This window comes from Scophthalmus maximus, chromosome 13 (genome assembly GCF_022379125.1).
Source record: "Scophthalmus maximus strain ysfricsl-2021 chromosome 13, ASM2237912v1, whole genome shotgun sequence".
NCBI classification, from domain to species: domain Eukaryota; kingdom Metazoa; phylum Chordata; class Actinopteri; order Pleuronectiformes; family Scophthalmidae; genus Scophthalmus; species Scophthalmus maximus.
The window spans coordinates 11451822-11471338 of NC_061527.1; the positions used below are offsets into that span (position 1 = coordinate 11451822).

At 41.4% G+C, this 19517-nt stretch overlaps 1 protein-coding gene across 2 annotated transcripts in view; it reads left to right on the top strand.

Moving 5' to 3' along the window:
* Positions 1 to 19517, top strand: part of negr1 (neuronal growth regulator 1) — a 128802-nt gene that overhangs the window by 32883 nt on the left and 76402 nt on the right. For both annotated transcript variants that reach the window (XM_035648039.2, XM_035648040.2), the window contains exon 2: positions 6391 to 6629. In XM_035648039.2, the coding sequence (XP_035503932.1) occupies positions 6391 to 6629 (239 nt within the window). The remainder of the gene's footprint in view (positions 1 to 6390; positions 6630 to 19517) is intronic.

The following is a 19517-nucleotide window of genomic DNA, read 5'->3' on the forward strand; positions in this document are numbered from 1 at the left end:
CACAGACTGGAATTTGGAATAAGCCATGTGGATCCCTCAGTGTCTGAAGTTCAATTTGTACATCAGTGGACAGCAGTGGGACACAGTTATGACTGATTTGTTTGTCCAGTGTTTGCTTCTTTTAGAAGATGCGATCATTTACGTCAGACAATATTTCTACTGTCTACTAAGGCCACGCGTAGACCTTGAAGTTGGAACGGAAATGAGAAGGTCTGGTCCTCGGAGGATTTCCTGTTTGATTCACCAGCTCGTCCCTCCCTCAACTTTGTACCGTTGGCTACTTTGAGCACTCGCCACAGCTCGGCTGCAGCAAGCTCGTGACCTTTGTTGCCGGTGCACAATGAATCCTGGGATAAAGTGGCCCTCTGATAATGATTCACCCATTGGATCCTTTATTGTTCGGGACAGGATGACGTATCTCTCGGCTGCATTTGGAGGAGTCTTTTCAAAAGGGACAACCGTGTCACACCATTGTACCGCCATTCAAATGCAGCCTCTGAAGGATGTTGACCCCCGGAAATGGGAGACAGCTATGCTCAACAAAATTAAAAGCATTTTCTAAATATCCAAAGTTATTCCAACATATTTTAAACCGCTTTAATTGTTTGACAAAACCTTAGCATTACACAAAGCATGATGGGACAAAGTTGTGACAGCTGAAACTTTGTGCTCAAGAAAACAGTAAATTGACCTTGTGCTTGATATAGCAATTCATAAAGCATCAGATGTGTACCTGTAGTGATAAACTCATTTTTACAAGGCCTGTTTCTCTTTTAAACTGAGTGAAGATAAACAACAGACAGAAGTCAGCTTACATGGGGTTTGCATGGCTTAAGCTTTAAACATCCTTTTCTGCTTCTTATATAACTGTTACGTAACAACAAATCTCAGTCTAAAGAGCGTCCTATCCAGGAGTAAATATTTTTTCTTACTGCTGAGTGTGAACCTATTATAGACTGTGAAACACTGTGCTTTTTCTTTAAGAAAAGATCTGAGGAGTTGGTACCAGGCAGATTATTTATAGTTGAGGAACCTAGAAAACAATTTTTATGAGGCAAATAAGAATCTGTGTCACAATGACGCCCAGCGTTAATAACGGCGCCTGATCAAAGAGTTTGAATGGGTTTGACTAAACGGATTGCAATCTGCTTCCCTCACCAGCTGCCACACTGTAATTATTGGTTTGTCATCATTCTCCATTCATGGTGAGATGCTCGAAACTCCAGCATATCACTGCTCTTCTTTTGCACATTGTGCATAATCACCGGGGTCTGAATTGAACTCTGTTATTTGTGAGCCCAAAAAAAAATCTAAATAAGTAAATCAAAAATTTGTCATGAGCCCGGTTCCTCTAGAGTCACTCATCATAAGCAGGGATAAATAACAGTATCAAGTAGCACTAGTCCAGGTCTCAAAGCTACAAAGTCTGTGGAATAATTACCTGAGCTTTGTGTGAACCACACAATGTCTGCATCCTGCTGGGCACCTGGAGAAAAGGGACCTGATGAAAACAAAGGCCATGCGGGATGTTATCAGTTTTGTGCTGCTATGCCTGATTGATGGAATGAACAAGAGAAATGTGGCAAACGAAACACCTGGCTGACGACAAGGCTTTGCTGTTGTTTTCATTTAATACTTTATGTGTAATGTGTTATGTTCAAAGAAACGGTAAATAACATGTGGAGGCATACATTTTATAAAGTCAACTGTTCATCTAAGAAAAATGAGGGATTGTTTTTTTTACCCAAATCCTCAATCTATAGAGGTTTTACGCAGGATTTTAACCAGTTTATGTCAAGCTAAATTATCCCATTGATAACAAACCTCTCTGTCTAGTAAAACCAACCGGAATGAGCAATAAAGTGAAATAAAAAGTTCCATGACTCACAGATGGTGCACCTGGATCAGCATGAAAACTCCTCTGATTCGAACGTCAGCCCAAGTGATTCGCAACTGTTACAAAATATCTGGTTATTTGCTAAAGAGCAGCTTTCACACTACATCTTGTTCACAACTGCAATGACAAAACATTTCTCATTCACCGCTGCTCTTATCTGGGCCTGTGAGTGGCCTCTCTTGGAGACTCTGTGTTTATCTGTTGAGTAAAATCAAGGATATCTTTCAAAGAAAATTTCTGAAATGATGAAAAACCCACCTGGAACCAGTGGCCCCTCCCACTTTGCAACCCCATAATCTGCCGGGACGAGTCCTCCAGTATGGAATCTCTGCTGTTCAGTGTCTTCAGAACTGATTTCAGGGAATTTGAAAAGGTTTTCAGACTCAGTTTACATTTTTAAAACAGTGTTTTAAAAATGAAAACTATGTCAGTCCAGACGAGAGCATCAGAAATAATCGCCTGTTCTAAGACGCCTGAAAAACCATCACATGATCGTCCATGTTCACTGGGCATGCACGTGCCCACAGGGATTGTCACAGCTTGCTCGAATGATGGCGATCGACTACTTCTCAAGTTCTGGCATTATAAGACACAACATTTAAATGCACAACAGCTGCCAGCAAGGACAACAAGGTCAGCAATGCATGTCATTCGTTATCCATGTTTCATTCACCTCTGGTGGTCGTGGCTGATGCTGTTTGTTTTCTTTCTGAAAAGGAAGATACATCACGACTGATAAGACCCAGTAGAGCACGGGAAGGGAACCTGCACGACTGCACCATTGCTTTAAAAGTCTCTGCCCAACCAGTCAAAAATGCAAAAACCAGTGCAATTGTATCACGTTACTGTATACAAATAAGTTGTCTGTATTCATTTTTGTTTTTTAATTGGTTTTCATCTGTTTTGCACTCAGTCAACACTCCATCAAATGTTTAATATCACAATATAATACGTAGCCTAATCCACCAGTCGGGGATGTGATCAGTTCCCATGCAGTTCTTGTTCGACAGTAGCAGCCAAGGAAGCAGCTGCAGTAAACACCAGACGCAGTGCACTAATGGACATGGATTTGTGAGGTGTATACATGGTAAATGGACTGTATTTATATAGCGCTTTTCTAGTCATACAGACCACTCAAAGCGCTTTACAGGAAAGTCCCATTCACACAGCGCTGCTATTTACTGCGCATTTTTCTGCCACATTCATACACAGTCGGAAGAGCCGTCAGAGGCAAGTTAGGGTTAAGTGTCTTGCACAAGGACACAACAGCATGTGGACTGGGGGAAACTGGGATCGAACCGCCAACCTTAGGGTTGGTGGCCGAACAACTCTACCTCCTGAGCCACAGCCGCCCATCTACATACAGGCATCTACATGGCCCCATGGTTTGAGATTACAAAAACAGTGAGACAATGATAATTTCTGGAGAGGGAGTGCAAAGACACTCAGCAGTGATAAAAGGAAGAATGGGAACACCACCGCTGGTCGATCAAGATGAAGCAAAATGTCACGAGTCTGAGTAAAAATCCCGGCTGGGCAAATTGTCCTCCAGCCATACTTCTGGTACTTTGCTAAAGTGGTACTTCATCCCAGACGTATCCTTGAAAGGCGGCTGTTGGAGTCTTTAGTTTCCTTCTTCACGGAGAACAGAAGCTTCATGAGTGTTTGGAACAAACTGATCATTTGAATGAACTGCAGAGTGCTGCAGGAGTGGTTTGAGACCTCTGGATATGTCTTCAAGCTTTGAAAGTCCTGAAGTACATTGTAACTGCCATGTCTTCAAGCTGACGAAGAACTTCTGGTCAAAACTGAAGAATCTAAACGTTTTAATAGCCACTTTTGATCCTACGTTAAGTGAAAGTTGGATTATGAAAGGGCACGTTTTGGTGAGATGTCAGAGAAATCGATAGCAACTACAATGGAGAAGATGTCTTAATGGTTCCATTGTTTTGCTACCGTTTAATGAAAAAAATCCAGCCTGTTGTGGGGAAGTTGCTCACGTCAGTGGTTGTGTGCTGCATTAATGTTCAGGCCTCAAACTGGCCCACTCAGCAGTCCCACAAATGGGTGTTAAATTATTAGTCGCTGAAGGCCTGTGATCAAAGTGTGAGGTGGTTTTAATACTTTAAAGCTCAATTCCAGAGGCAGAAAATGTTTTAAAAACTTGCTTTATTTGTTCAGCCCTATGTTTTACATACTGTGGGTCATAGTCATGAAATTTGAAAATGCTGGCAGCCAAATTTGCCCTTGCGTCCTATAAAATATATATAAATAACCTGTGCCCTTGGATTATTATATAACAAAAGTATTCCCGTTGTTGACTAAAAAACTGAAAAAGAGCGAAAACCTGCCTTGAGGCTCTTTGAGTAAATCTCGCCTCAGGCCCGGGAACTCCATGGCTCTGGTCGTCAATGGGGTAACTAACTGACAGGTCTGTGTGGACTTTCCTAAGTACCTGGACTTCTCTCTTGTGTAGTTTTTATTACTCATAGAATGGATAGTAAATCCATTCTCCATTGTTTGCCACTTATTTGTCACAGAGCCTCAAGGGCAGTACCTTCTCCAGGGGAGAGCAGCCTGGACTATGCCTTTGTCCTCTACCAGCTTTCCTGACAGACACTTTCTTGGCATAGAGGGTAAAGAGCTTTGTGGTTAGTGCCAAACATATTTCCTCGGTGGCTTTACTACTGGTGCTGGCTGTCTGCATGGCACGTCGACAACAGCTAGAGAGCCAGACTCGATTGCCTCTTTTCCCACTCATTATTACAGTATTTGTCACAGAATGTAACGCGATTTGTTAAATCCAAACACTGCTGCCGTGATGAGTAAAACAACTGGCTTCTGACAGTGATGAGCCTAACCTCATCATGTTATACAATTCATTGACCCTTTGTCTCTGTGTGTGTAGTTTCCCAAAGTAAATAGTATTTTATGTAATATATATAATATATATTGCCTCTGACATGGTTATACATGAATCTGTTCTGGATAGGTTTGCTGTGGTAGTCAGTGTTACAGGTGTGAGATGTTGTTAAGGCACTTGAGCACCGGCCCCACTGTCTGTTTCATTTTTGGTTTGAATTCAATCTCTATTTTTCAGATGTAGCGCCCATGTTCATCAATAAAAAAACTTTACAAAATACTAGTTATCAATTCTTAGTCTGATGGAGCAGTTATAAAATTAAACTCTTGCAGCAGCTGAGTCACATCACAGCGTAACAGAATCTTATCATGTGACGAGAGGAACGAAGACCAACAAGGATTTGGTGTTTAAGGACAATTAAAATGTTCTGGACGTTTTAAATGTCCACTGGCTCCATGTCCATGTGTTTGATGGAGAGAGCTGTAGAGCGAGCCACAACTGCACAGAGTACCGCACACAGCTCGACAATGAAGCAACAGAGCAAAACACGGAGTTAGAGATCTTTAATCTTATCATGACAGGCGGACCGCCAAAGTCTAGGTAATTAATGAGAAACACTAAACACAACTTCAAGTGCACCGCAAGAACGAGGCTGCCCGCAGAGAACCTAACATGAAAGATCTCAGCAGTGACTCAGCCAACACGTTTTTTCTTATTAAATAGCCATTGTCATGAGTGTATTACTAATTTCCCTAGTCCTAGAATGAAGTGTACTCAGAACCAGGGATGTTTGATTTCCTGTGCCTGGACTGAAGGTGGAAGCATTAATCAATGCATTAATGATCACATTGAGAAGCTATTTGCAAATGGAAAGTTGTAATTGTAGGTTTAAATAAACCAAAAAAACTGCCACCCTTTTACTATTTAAAAAATAAATAAATACATGTTTCTGGAGTCATTCAGGAGTAGCCTTTATTGTATTGTATTTATTTGCAGATGGTCTGGTGTATCCTCTGTTTTATCATATCTTTACAGGCCCAAAGTATTTAATTGGTCAACTCACATTTAATAAAACAAAACTGGACACACATACACTAGCCTGATTGCCACTCTATAGTTGCCATAAATGCAGATACACACGTGTAACTGCCTGAATTTTTTTAGTCCGTAGGTCTGCTACAGCAGACCTTGACCAAGATGTGCTCTTTCATCAGAACCCTTTTGTTCCATTTAGAAAGTCAAAATGTAGTTATTCTTATGCCCAACAATTACTCATGGCTCTGCATGAGTCACATCAAGTCTTGAAGCAGCTATAACAGTTTGAATCATAATATTCAGCTGCTGAAATTTGTGCTGTCTTTTATGACTCATTACTTATGAAATATGTACTTTCTTTAGTCTGTATGCTCCTGGTCTTGTGTGGGGAAAAAAATGGAATATTGCACATTTCAGGATGTCTGTAATATACTGTACATGGAAATACCCTTGACTTGTTTTTTGGGGAAAACTGACAAACAAACCGACACATACACAGACATTTCCCTAAAGGGATATAACATGATGACTTTGTATTTGGAAATGTACTATATTCCGTTGTTTGTTCTAACCGAGGCGTCTCCTGTCACTGTAGGTGCTACCTGTTGGATGGGATCTCAAAAGGAGCCTGGCTGAACCGCTCAAGCATCATATTTGCAGGGAACGACAAGTGGTCTGTGGACCCGCGCGTGTCCATTGTGTCCAGTGTCGGCGACAAACATGAGTACAGCCTTCAGATACAGAAAGTGGATGTAAGTGACGACGGCCAGTACACGTGCTCTATTCAGAGCGAGCGCAACCCACGTCCGAAGCTCCTCAACCTTATTGTAAAAGGTGAGTACATGTAATTGGTCTTCTGAACAGGCACCGTTTCTGTCCGAGTCCTTTTCTTTTTTGTGTGTATATAGGAACAAGTATTAAACAACAGTTGTCGGGATCTGCTCCCTTTTCATTAGTCAATGCCTGTGTGGTGCGCTTTAAAAAAACCAAAAGAAACTAACATCTTGTTTGTTACTCATTACAAGGATCACTCAGCCAACAAAACCTCTATAGCGTATCCGATTATTCTTGTGTGGTCTGTAAAGCTAATGGTCACAGGTGTATCGGGCACCATCTGTGCAGTAGAATAGTCTGCTGCTCTCTTTTATTCTGAGTAACAACGAGGGCGTGAGCCGTTTTGCCTCGTGTAAAACAATCCAAGAATAAAATGTCTTCAGTGGAGGTGAACTGACATTGTGGGGTGCTCTTTTGTGCCTGTAGGGTGTGAAGCACAAAAGCAGAAGCTTGTTGCTTTGAATGACTGGATGCAGACTGCGTAACTTTGATCAGGCCTCCCTGGGTTTAGTCACAGCAAGTAACAAAGTAGATGTAATGTAGAGAACTCCTAAGTGCACTCCACACAAGCGCTTTAGCTCTGTATCAGTAATAATCTCTGTCCATACTAACGCGCCGGAAAACATATATCACGTTACCGTTCAAGTACACTGAGCATGTGGGTACCGGTGTAAACAGGAGGCAGACTGTCTGCGTTGCAGCTGGTTACTCAGTTACGGAAAATACCACCAATGACGAACAGCGATGGTGATAAGGTAGAGCAGGGAGCTCCTTCTCGGAGCAATGACATGACGGAAGTACAGTCGCTTTTCAAAGTGAGTATTTGCAATGTTTGGCCGTCACAGCTGGAAATCATGTGGTGACTGATATGAATCAGGAAGCGTTTTAAAACAAACATACCCATAGCGAAGCTACCGTTGAGCTCTTGAGGGGCTGTGCACATTGGGCCACGTTTCGGGCATCAAACAAGGCCAGTGGATGCAGTCGCACAGAGCCCATTGACAGCAGTATCCTTATTCTTACCTGTTGGAGTGATTAGCTGCTGGCGGAGTTCGTTTGCTGACGCCTCAGACTGTGGGTCAGCAGCTAAGCAGGAAAATGGCTCTACAGTACATCTCCCATATGCCATGTCCTATGTCTTTGATAGGAAACAGAGGTAAAATTTTCATGCCAAGTCAAGGTTATGATTATTTTCAGTGGAACATAATGTGGAAATATGCACGGCTTATTATTAATAGAAGAGTTAAAGATCGGAAACACTCTGTGAAAGTGTGAGCTGTGATATGTGAAATGTGCAAGTAACAAACAGCTCTCCAGCTGGCCTCGCTTTCAGTGACATGTGGGAGAGAAAAAAAATAGGGGTGTGATTATACCTGCAGATATTTTTATTATATTTTGTGTGGTCTAAAGCATTGTTTCAAGTAGTTGTATCTCTATCCAGACTTTCATGGTGCTTAAAAAAAAAGTCACATCAATTCACAAAACAGCCTGGACAGTGTTTTTGCAAAGTGTCATCCTTTGAAGCTGCTCATTTCACTGGGGATGAACACAGTAGTCAAAACAAACCTTCTCAGGTGTTTGTACCTGTTAAGAAAACACTATCAAACAGCACACCGTGAGCAATAAACCCAGAGAGCATGTGCGCCCTCAGCTCATTTTGTTATTTGACATTTTCTAAGCTGCTGGCTATCGTATGTGGACATCAATCTTCCTGCACTGTACTTGTAAAAGAGAGTGGGTGTAGTCTGGTGCTGCGCCTTTTGGATTGTTGTGCCTGCTTATGTGGTTCGTCTGTTACAGTGGCAGGCGTGCTGCTGCTGATAACAATGTGAATCACCTCACTCCCCTTGAAAAAGTCCCAATGTGTAGAAAACCTGTCCTGTTATGAGAGAGTCACAGCCTTATAATCATCTGTAAAAGTGCACAAGAAGAAAAAAAAAATTGTTAATTGTTTTAAGTAAATTCTCCGATTTAGACTGACTATCTTTGATTTGTGGACAAAACAGATCATCATCTTGGGGTTTGGGAAACACAACATTTTTCCTAATTGTCTGGAACCAAAAACTAATTTATTTATTAGGGAAATTATCAACAGATTAATTAGTTAGTAACAACCCTACTACATTATAACAATATCCACTGGGAGATGTAACACGTGACGTTGTTGCTACACAAAAGCTCAAAATGCTCTATCAGCACGTATTAGTTTGTCAAAACAGCACGGTGCTTTGCAGTGACAGCGAAAAAAATCACATGGCTGCTTCCTATTGAGTTAGGGCAAAATGTTATCATGAAAAGCCTTAAGGTAGATTTACCTGTGAGTCCACGGTTTATTACAAGAAACTCTTTGGATGACTAGTTTTAACAGTGTTGGCCATATAAAGCCCGATCCATGTCCACTTATCTGTCTAAACCGCTCCGTTGTCTGTCCATCAAAACACCGGATCTCTTTCCTGACGTCCTGTCCTGTGAGTTAGTCCACTGAGTGGTTGAGTTACTCACGACATTCACACTGACAGCAAGCGGACACCTGCTTTTGAGCAACAGCCACTTTGCCTCCTCTTCGGCGACATATCACAGGTGCTCCGGGCCTTTAAATATACCTGTGATAAACGGTAGTCAGCTGCTTGGCAGCCATTAATAGTCACTGCAGGACTATCATGTTTTGTAGATGTTTGCTTTTCTGAAGAACATCCTGTAATGGGAATCCTACCGGGGGTGAATCGGGTCATGGCAGCTCCTCTCCACTGGCCATATGGCCACAATCAAGCCAGAGCTAATGTGCCAGCTGTCAGCTGTATAATACATTTTGCAATGGTCAGAGTTCCTGATGGATGTGACCTAGTTGCGATGGTTTGGCAACAGTTTGACCTACAAATTGTTATGATACACTTGCAAGATGCCAAATGGAAGATGCTGGTAATTCTAAAAGTCAGGTCAGTTTCAAAGTCAGTTTCAAATCACATTAAGAACCAATTGTCAAAGAACCAACTGGACAGTGACACAATAAAACTAAAATATTCCGGTGACAATAACAGACGGACCTTGTCAGTATCTGTTTGGATGAGATTAGAGCTGCAAAAGTTAATTGATTAATCGATTACTAATCGATTACTAAATGAATCGCCAACTATTTTGATAATCGATTAATCGGTTCAAGTAGTTTTTATGAATGTCAAAATTCTCTGATTCCAGTTTATTAAATGTGAATATTTTCTGGTTTCTTTGCATCTCTGTGACAGTAAACTGAATATATGTGGTGTGTGGACGAAACATGATCGACAAGAGTCCCCCCATTTTATGATTAATTGAGAAAATAATCGACAGATTAATCGATTATAAAAATAATCGTTTGTTGCAGCCCTAGATGAGATGATGATTGGACTACAAAGCTGCTGTTTAACATTAAGTTATATCAATATTCTTTGTTGGTTTACTGTTAGATAAGATATCTGTGAAGTTTGATGCGTTATCTCAATCTGCTATTGCTGAGTCATCAGGCAAACAGGTCGGCAGCCGTTGAACCAGAGCTGCGTATCCGAGTGCGAGCTGCAGTCAGAGACGTATGTTGAAATGCAAGATGACTCACTCGGGCCGATGAAAGCCTACAGTTTGTTTCCGACAGTGCACCCAAAGGTAGTTCAAAATTTGGTTCATTATTTCGCCAGACACTATCATTTTGTTAATTAAAATGCAGGATTATAACATGCTTATGCTGTAATGGCATATCCATAACTTCAACACAGTATTTCACTTTTGTTTATTTGCTTCTTTCTAACTGTGCGTTATGAATCATTACCTGTCACAGGGCCGAACTTGTGTACACATGCTTAAGCCCACTCATGGAGAACAGAGGGATTTCTTTACAGATGAAATGTAGCAAGGGAGCAGCTCTGTCATGTTGCAGAGGCTTCTGGGAGCGTGCAGGTTTTTGTTTTTTTTTACGTCTGCTGAAAGGAGAAAGGGAAGACTTGCTGAGGAAAAAAAAAAAAGAAGCAGTTTAATCTGGGCTTTTCAGTCCAAGCATACAACATTTATTAATGCTGAAACACGAATGTTACAGTTGAAGTAAAAGGATTTCATGGCACTGGATTTTTTGGCAGTTTTGCTTTGCTACACTGAGTGCACCATGAGGAGGAACACAGACAATCTGGGGAGGAAGGTATTACTGTGTGTGTACGGATAAAAAAAATATGCAATGGTCTCAACTCATTAGAGGTGCATGGTAGGGTCCTTGACCGGCTGATCCACCAAGCAATTATGTTTATCTGAGATGCATGTCTGTGTCTGCTACGCTGGGTGGTTTTCTTATATTTGGTCATGTCATTATAGTTTTGTCAACACATTTTTTTTTTTACCAGAGTTTGGTGTGTGAGCAGAATATGAGAATGTTGAAATACAAGTAGAGAACTTTCTTGACGGATATGAACTATTTTTATGGTTATCTTTAAAGGATATCCAGCATTTCTTTAACTGTTGACATAGATGGAAGTGTGTCCAATTGACTTTATAAATCCCTAGAAATAATGAATTAATTATCAATATAGTTTTTTCATGGGCTTTTCTAAAAGTCTTGCCTATAAATGGCAATTAAAAATAGCCATTCATTTTTAACAACAAAAGCCACGAATGAGCATTTCATTCTTTATAATGATATTACCAAAGTTTTACAGCAAACAGGAACTCAACTTATTGTCACACTTCATAACACATGAATCACATGCTGCTGCATTAAAGGCGGGGGGGAGGATATGTGGCAGTGACTGCTCCCTCATTTCTCAAAATCATCTGCGTGACATTTATCCCCCCTAGAGACCTTGTGTCACCTCAACAAATTAGACGTTTGCATCTGAGCCTCTCCCTCCCCTTGCGTCATTGCCATTAAACGGCGCCCACGAGAAGTGAGGAGATTGCGGAATTCAAAACACAGCACTATTTTACCAGTATTACATCCCGGAGTCACGTGAAGTAAAGGGCATAGCCTCTCTTTTTTTTTTTTACTCTTTCTTCTGGTTGCAAATGCTGATGGTGAAAAAAATAACTCAAAATACCACAGAAGCAGTGTCAGTAAGATGCACCAGCAGAAACCTATAGGAACATTGATGTTCTCTGCAGTGATGGAAAGATGGAGAGTTGTTGCAGTGTCACACCAGTCAAACAAAACAAAAAAAAGGTTTATCACAACACACAACTGCACAAATCTACCAAATGGGTCTTTCGCATAATCTCTGCCAAAAGCAGTGATCATCAGGGTCATCTGGATTTGCTGAATTACTAAACGGGTCCATGTTTTTCCTCCAGGTACATTTGGCACAGGTAACTGCTGAGCAGTTAAACCCTTCCTTATACTCGACTTAACAAGATTAAACTGAATGGGCGCTGCCCTGCAGTGGCTGAACACTGATTATGGAGTAAAACTTAAATGCCAGTGACATCAGTGACAACCTGAACTATGGGCGTTAGCTGCTCCTGGTCCACGTCATCCTTGTAAACTGTACCGCCGGTCCTCATCTGCATATCCTCGTCTGCACCATCCATACGCTGACCTATTTACAGTCTACCCTGACCGTTATCTGATGAAGCATACAGAGGAATGAGAGATTGGACCAACCCCCCGCCCTTTCACCACATCACATGGTCACCCTCCTCCTCCTCCTCCTCAGTCGCCAGTCTTTTCCTCCCGCTCTGTTAATTAAGATCGTAGATGTGATAATGTATTAAATATGCACAGCACCTCTCATCTAAGAATATCTTGTCACGGCGCGGAGGGGGGAGAGGAGGCACACTTCCCCTTCCCCAGTGTCTGCTCACATGGGCATTGCTCATGTTTTTCACGCATTCATCCCTGAAAAAAACTGAAAGAAGCTGCATGCCAGGGGTGTTAAACTCAGAAATTCATCAAGCGGCATCTTGCTGACATCTGAATCAGTTTTCCCTGCATCGCACCTCAAACCAGCGCCGCTACTCACCACCGAGGGATGTGGCACTTCATAGGGTTAACGCGTTCAAAAAATGTGAGGCTTAATCCCGTATGTGATGAAAATGCTTTGGACATTAATATGGATCAGAGCGGATTCGCGGTGAAAAGTCCTCGCCCACGCCCACAGAGTGAGTCAGTCTGGGAAGAGTGTTTCTCAGCAAGTTAGTGAAATGGAGGTTTAAACCTCTAGGTTGTCGCTCCTCTCTTTGATGTCAGGACTGAGATAGAGTATAATTACAGAGTACAGAACAAAAAGCCCTGCAAAATGCAGTTTATTCTTAATATGCTGTATGATTATGTCCCCCTCATTAATTGCTGTGTGCGGTTAAAATAGATTCTGGTGCGGAAATACAGTCCTATCAAATAAACTTTAACAAATCAATCCCCACCTCCTCCATGTCACGACTCCCTCATTCACTGCTGTGGATTCCTCTGGAGGACCAGCGTTATCAATACCATCAAATTTGAGCATAATTGCCGTAGAGCTCTGCTTTGCACTTTATTGAGTTAAGAACAGGTTTCACCGTGTGGACACGTTGGTTCAACAAGTGGATCGAACATTTAAATGTTAAGTTCACTATATTACATTGATACATACAGTAGCAGGACATTTTGTCAGTACTGTAGCTGCAGTAACTCACCTGGAGACGAAAGTGAATACTGTTATTAGACTCAGTTTTCTCTAATAGCCTAAAGGTCTTTTTTTTTTAAAGATACACCCACAGATGTGCATACTTTACCTGTTAGCGTTATATGAGTTCATAATTGTAGCTCATTTAGTGAGTTTCTAATGTGATCCCCTGAGCTGGACTTCCACCCAATCACTTCCTTCTATCCTTATGTAACACATCTGCAGTTCACGCATTTGAAGTGTTCCTGCGCTGACTGGCTGACCCTCGCCCGGTGGGTCTCCGTTCACGTGTATGATGTGCAGCTGTGGAAGAAGCCCAGTTTTCACTTAAGCAATCCTGCATACAAAACTGCTTTTTAGTTAAAAGTATCATCAGCCAGGTGCACTCACAGTATCATATATAGAAGTCATCCCTTTCAGTGTTAAATGATTGTTTATAAATCATATTATGGGACTGTTATTACTATCGTATCAACACATTTTTTTTCTTTAGGATTTCACAGCTGCTGAGGTGAAGCTAATTCCCCTCCCTTCACATATTATTGCATAATTTAATATGTAGCACTACATCATAACGTATAAACTGATTATAGGATTCGTCTTTAAAGTATTGGTCTGCAAAGAAGCCGTCAGATGAAACCACAACATCTCCCTCTGTGTTTTTATGTCGATATACGACTAAACTGCAACAGCAAATGTGTTTAGTAGGAAACATAATTTCTGTTTGGATTATGTTCAGGGCTCTGTGTGTGTGTGTGTGTGTGTGTGTGTGTGTGTGTGTGTGTGTGTGTGTGTGTGTGTGTGTGTGTGTGTGTGTGTGTGTGTGTGTGTGTGTGTGTGTGTGTGTGTGTGTGTGTGTGTGTGTGTGTGTGTGTGTGTGTGTGTGTGTGTGTGTGTGTGTGTGTGTGTGTGTGTGAGAGAGAGACATGGTGTCACACCGAGACTGGTGTTTGCATCCATTGTATGAAATCACTGTAAACGTATCCTGTATTAAACCAGACCACAATATTTCCCTCATAACCAAGTGCTTTAAGAAACTAAACATAATCATAACATTGTAATATCACTGTAGTACTGCTTGAGTAAATGCTCTTTAATATGTGCTCTCATATATGTAAAGCGGTGCAGACAGTGTGACATACATTTGATAGTCCTTTGATCCTGCTTTTACTTTTAAAGAGTCTTTTTCAGTATTTCATAGCAATGGTTTAAAGAAGCTAAAATCCCTTCACGGCAAACCAAAGATGTTTTAATCTATGAGTGTATGTGACATTATTCCATTCACATTGCTAAAACATAACTCTGCCTGCGTAAAGGCAATTGTTGCTCAACTCTGTTGAACTTATTTTTGAATAATTAGTTTACAGTATTAATATGAATATCTTTGAGGTCATTGAGCTTTATAATTTCAGTTTCATAAACCTTGTTGTTTGTTGTTTACTTTCACTATTTGGTGGCTCCTGGGATAACGTCAGTTGCACCTGGAGTCACGGTGGAATAATAATGCATGAAAACAACTCGGCATGCCAATGATGTTACAGGGTGTGAGAGAATATGAGTGTGTCTAAAGGAACAGATTTGCCATTATGGCCCCTGACATTTAGTTAGCCACTAATCATTGTCATATGTGTGTGTGTGTGTGTGTGTTTGTGTGTATGTGTGAGTTTGTGAGTCTCTATCTTAAATTTCTGTTCCCCATTACGTTTGCCTGTGCAACCTTTTATGCGTGCGTGCATGCTCGCACACACACACACGTGCGTATAGGTGATTGTGTGTGTGCAGTAATGTGACTCCTCATCACAGAAATAGCTGATATTAGCCATGGTTAATTAAAATGAGTCAGGACAAAGGTCAGCCACTCAGCTCGCACGTCTGTCTTCTCTGGAGAGGGAATAGATGCAACATAAGTGGAGAGTAAATCAGGCTTTTATTTTATTTTTTATATATACTTTTTTTTTAATTTGGGAGCTAATGATGGTCTTTACTGGTAACACAGACAAATTTGAAGGTTAAATTCAAGCTCTTACTTTCCACGTTTATTCTGCCTCATTTGCTTTAACCAGTGTAGGGAAAAATTGTCAAAGAGATTTTTCTCTTAATCTCGCGGGAAGCTCGATCGCTCTCAGCGTGATGATTTTGGACTGACTTCATTCACAGTGAATAACAAAGTCGCGTTTTTGTACCCGCGCATGTTTACAATTGTACATCAGAATGAGCCTCAGATTATGGTAATGTGGTTGTACCAAAAGCAGAAAATGTCGACTTACTCCCTGAGATTTTTCTTGGATGCCGTCCCACTTCAATTATCCTTTACTTTTCCACACGCCTGCTTTTTTGGACAGCATTAGATTAACAGACAGGACAAATTCATCTCTGCTTCTTAGTGAAACATTGCAGGTTGTGATGATGTACAAGAATGATACACTCCAACAATGATTAACGATTATAATAACAATCATGATAATAATATTAACACAGGCCAAAGTGAAAGCCAAACGTTTAAACATTGGCTACAGTTAGATTAAATGTGCCTAATGTAAAATTACAATTGTCAGCATTCATAGCTCTCTAATAACAGTATAGAAAACTAAATAGAACTTCATGCTGTAAAATCTTAACGGTGACTTTTACAAAAAGAACATGACGAATGAAGTTATCCATTGAGTGATTTAGTTTAATTTAACGTTGTGGAGCACTGTGACTTCTCGATTTTTTGCTTTTTTGAGGTAATCAAGTGAAGAGAGAATCAGGCCGTTGAGTCAGACTGTCATTTGGCTTTTTTACTGTTAACCACTTTCCAATCCCCTGTGTTAATTTGCTTTTTTGATGCTGTTTGGCTTTAATGGAAACTCAACATGTGCTGCATGTTTATCTGTTGTCATGGTAAGTTCAGCACAATGCACATTTCCTCGGCATCATTTGTAGGAATATTATACTCCACTCGAACCTTATAATCAGACTGAATGGCTGTTGTGTTTTTTCTTTAATTTGTCAGTCTGACAATCTCATCCACACTTTTTTTTTAGCCTCTTTTCTATCACAATTTGTTCTGCCTGTTCTTGTTTCCGTTTACAAAGCTCAGGTCATTTCACAGGGAAATCACCGTCATTGAGCAAAGCGCAGGGTGTGTTCGGACTGCTTAAATCACAGGTTTGAAACCAGGCTAATGGAATATTCATGGCACTTGAACTGAATATATCCTTTTCAAATAAAGTATGAACTCTCAAGCACATGTGAATTCAAACAAGTTCTATCCGTCTTTTGCCTTCTCTGTGCGTTAATTAAACTCAACCCTCCCTGTAGATATATTTCACATTTAACACTGTCCAATGTTGGCAGACCACAGATAACCAGAATATTGGCAAACGACATCCTCAAATCTATTTATTCCCCCCCCCCCCCCCCAAAACAGTGATCATCTTGAGTTTGATTCATATCTGTATGATGTTGTCGCTCCACACTGTCCAAATTGGTCGTCATCCAACGATTCATTGTGTTTAGGGTGGATCCTCCTCTTCCCCACAGACACACTGGCTGGTGGAAGGAGAATGTCCTTTGATTTTGATGATAATGTAATGTACAGAAAGGAATCGGCAACAGAGAAGCAACAAAACATTCAAGCCATTTCTTAAGCCTCCTCTCTGGTTCCCAATGTTAGTATTTACTGTTTTCATAACATCTTTGTGAATTAGACTGTTGCTTGTAGGAAACTGTGATGGACATTTTTTTGCTAAACGGTAACTGATTAATCAAGTAAATCATTTTATCCAAATCAATTTTTCCTTTCATGTCAGTTTAAAAGTTAGGACTATGGTGCATTTACAATATCTGTATTAATCTTAATCTTCCTTGTCACAGTCTTGTTTTCCAAAGTATCTTTGATTAAAGAGTCTCTGTGTTAGTTTTGGCAAAGCTCAGGTCAGCCAGTCTGCAGCTTCGTCCTTTTGTAAATGGTGGTGTGAGCAATGTTATAAGCTCTGTTTACTTTGTAAGTTGATTTTTTGTTGTTGTTGCTGAATTCTGAACACGTAGGTGACTCTGAGACAGACAAACTGAGTGTGTGAACAATCTAAATTCTGAATTCTCATCAACCAGTGGTGTTCGCCCGTGGCTTTTGGTGGTGTTAAACAGTCGGTTTGTCGGAGGTGTAAATCACAACTTTGGCTCTCTCTCACTTCTGTGTGGATCCAAGCACGGATGGTCCTCCGGGCCATATTTATCATACAATACAACCTTCATCAACAGCGGGGTGGCTGTGAAACAGATTTGCTGGGGGGGTGAAGCATTGGCAGACTTCTCAGAGATACACTGGCCTTAATTGGGCAGATAAATATCACAGGCTGCGCTCTCCCTGGCCCTACAGCACTGTTGCATACATCACCCTGGATGCAGACTGACCGCTAGCAGTGGGGGGCCGCCCGCCTGTCTGATCCCTGCAAATTCATCTGGCGCCCAAAGTGCAATTAAAGAGTCTGCTTCCTTGACTTGTGGCTGTATCGGCGAATCCGGCGGTCATCATCATTAACCGACCTGAAACGATGTACAGAGGACATATTATCAAAGACTAAACGGAAGGAGCAGGAGCACAGTGTTATTAAGGACGATCAGAGGCGCTGACGTTCTGTATGAACGTCATTTTTTGAAGCATCGGCACCGTGGAATAAACAAACAGCGGCAATTGACATCTACAAGCTCAGGGTTTTTTAATAATGAGCAGTTTATTGAATATTCATGACTTTGGCCTTTCCAAAGCCCTCAGTGGCACACAAACTGCCCTGCCACACCTACGTGTTGTGTGGTCCCGATCTTCTCTGACCAGCCCCACGGGGCAGCAGTCATCAAGTGCACGGGCACCATCACAGAATGAATGTGGCAGCTGTCACGCAAGGACAACAAGACACGTGCTGTATGTTCACACCCTCACACATATGCACTTATACACGCAAACACGCCCACTCCGAGAATAATCGCTTATCCCCTTCAGCACTTGAACCTTGAAGTGTTTGGCAGCCAGCGCTGGTTTGACTTGTATGACTCAAAATTACAACAGTACATCAATGTGTTTAGACCCTCGTTTCACAAAACATCGGTGTTGCCTGATGATTTACTGCTGTTCCCGTTCGGTTGACCATAACACGGTCAGATGCATGTTAATATTTCAAGTTAATAACTGGGAGTCATAGCGATGAACAAAGACAGGGTACATGGACATTGGTTTGACGGTGATAGGTCCCCTAGAAGCCCAATCCTTCAACTCATCATAACTATCAAGGGCACTTTGATAGCTGACAGTTTCTATGCCCCCATATTTATATTGCACCTTTCAAACTAATTTATGTGCAAAGTGCTTTACAGGTGATTGACAAAACATAGGATGTTAAAAGTGAAGTCAGATTTAAAGACTAATGGAGTGGTGCATGTCACTTTCCACTACGTACAGTATAGCAAACCAATGAGTGAAGATCCAGTACAGAGCAGATCCAAGTCCCCCTCTGAGCCGTGTGTGTGTGTGTGTGTGTGTGTGTGTGTGTGTGTGTGTGTGTGTGTGTGTGTGTGTGTGTGTGTGTGTGTGTGTGTGTGTGTGTGTGTGTGTGTGTGTGTGTGTGTGTGTGTGTGTGTGTGTGTGTGTGTGTGTGTGTGTGTGTGTGTGTGTGTGTGTGTGTGTGTGTGTGTGTGTTCGCTGCCAAATGCTCTCTTCCCATTAATCATGATCCGGGTTCTAAAGTTTGAACTTTGACCTTTTAGCACTGCATCAAGGCCCGTTGACAGATGGAGACTGAGCTTTGTGTCCTCACATCAGATCATCCCTTTCACGCACACACACACACACACACAGGGGCTGAGAGCTGAGATGCACAGTGGATCGCCCATAGCAACGGTCGTTTGGTCACCGGCTGATATTTCGTTGCTGGAAAGCAGCGTAACCCTGATAGTTTCACTGTTTTGTTTTGACAATAAACTATTTGAAATAAGCATTGTGCGCAGCCTTGCTTATCACAGGGACTCTGTAACCACGCCGCTAATTGAAAAACCAGTGATACTCCTTGAGACTGAGAGCAGAGTGGCCCATGCCGAGGAATTGTGTTGTCTCATAAGCAAGATGCCGAGGCTGAAAGACTCTGATTAGCATGAATAAATTAGAAACTATTTCAATGAGTGGGTGATAACTTATCTTTGAATTGCATGCCCAGTGCAGTGCTCTCATTGAAGATTAATTGCCTCTCACAAGGTATTTCGAAAAGTTCATTTTAATCAATTGTTTTCCCCTAATTCCCGA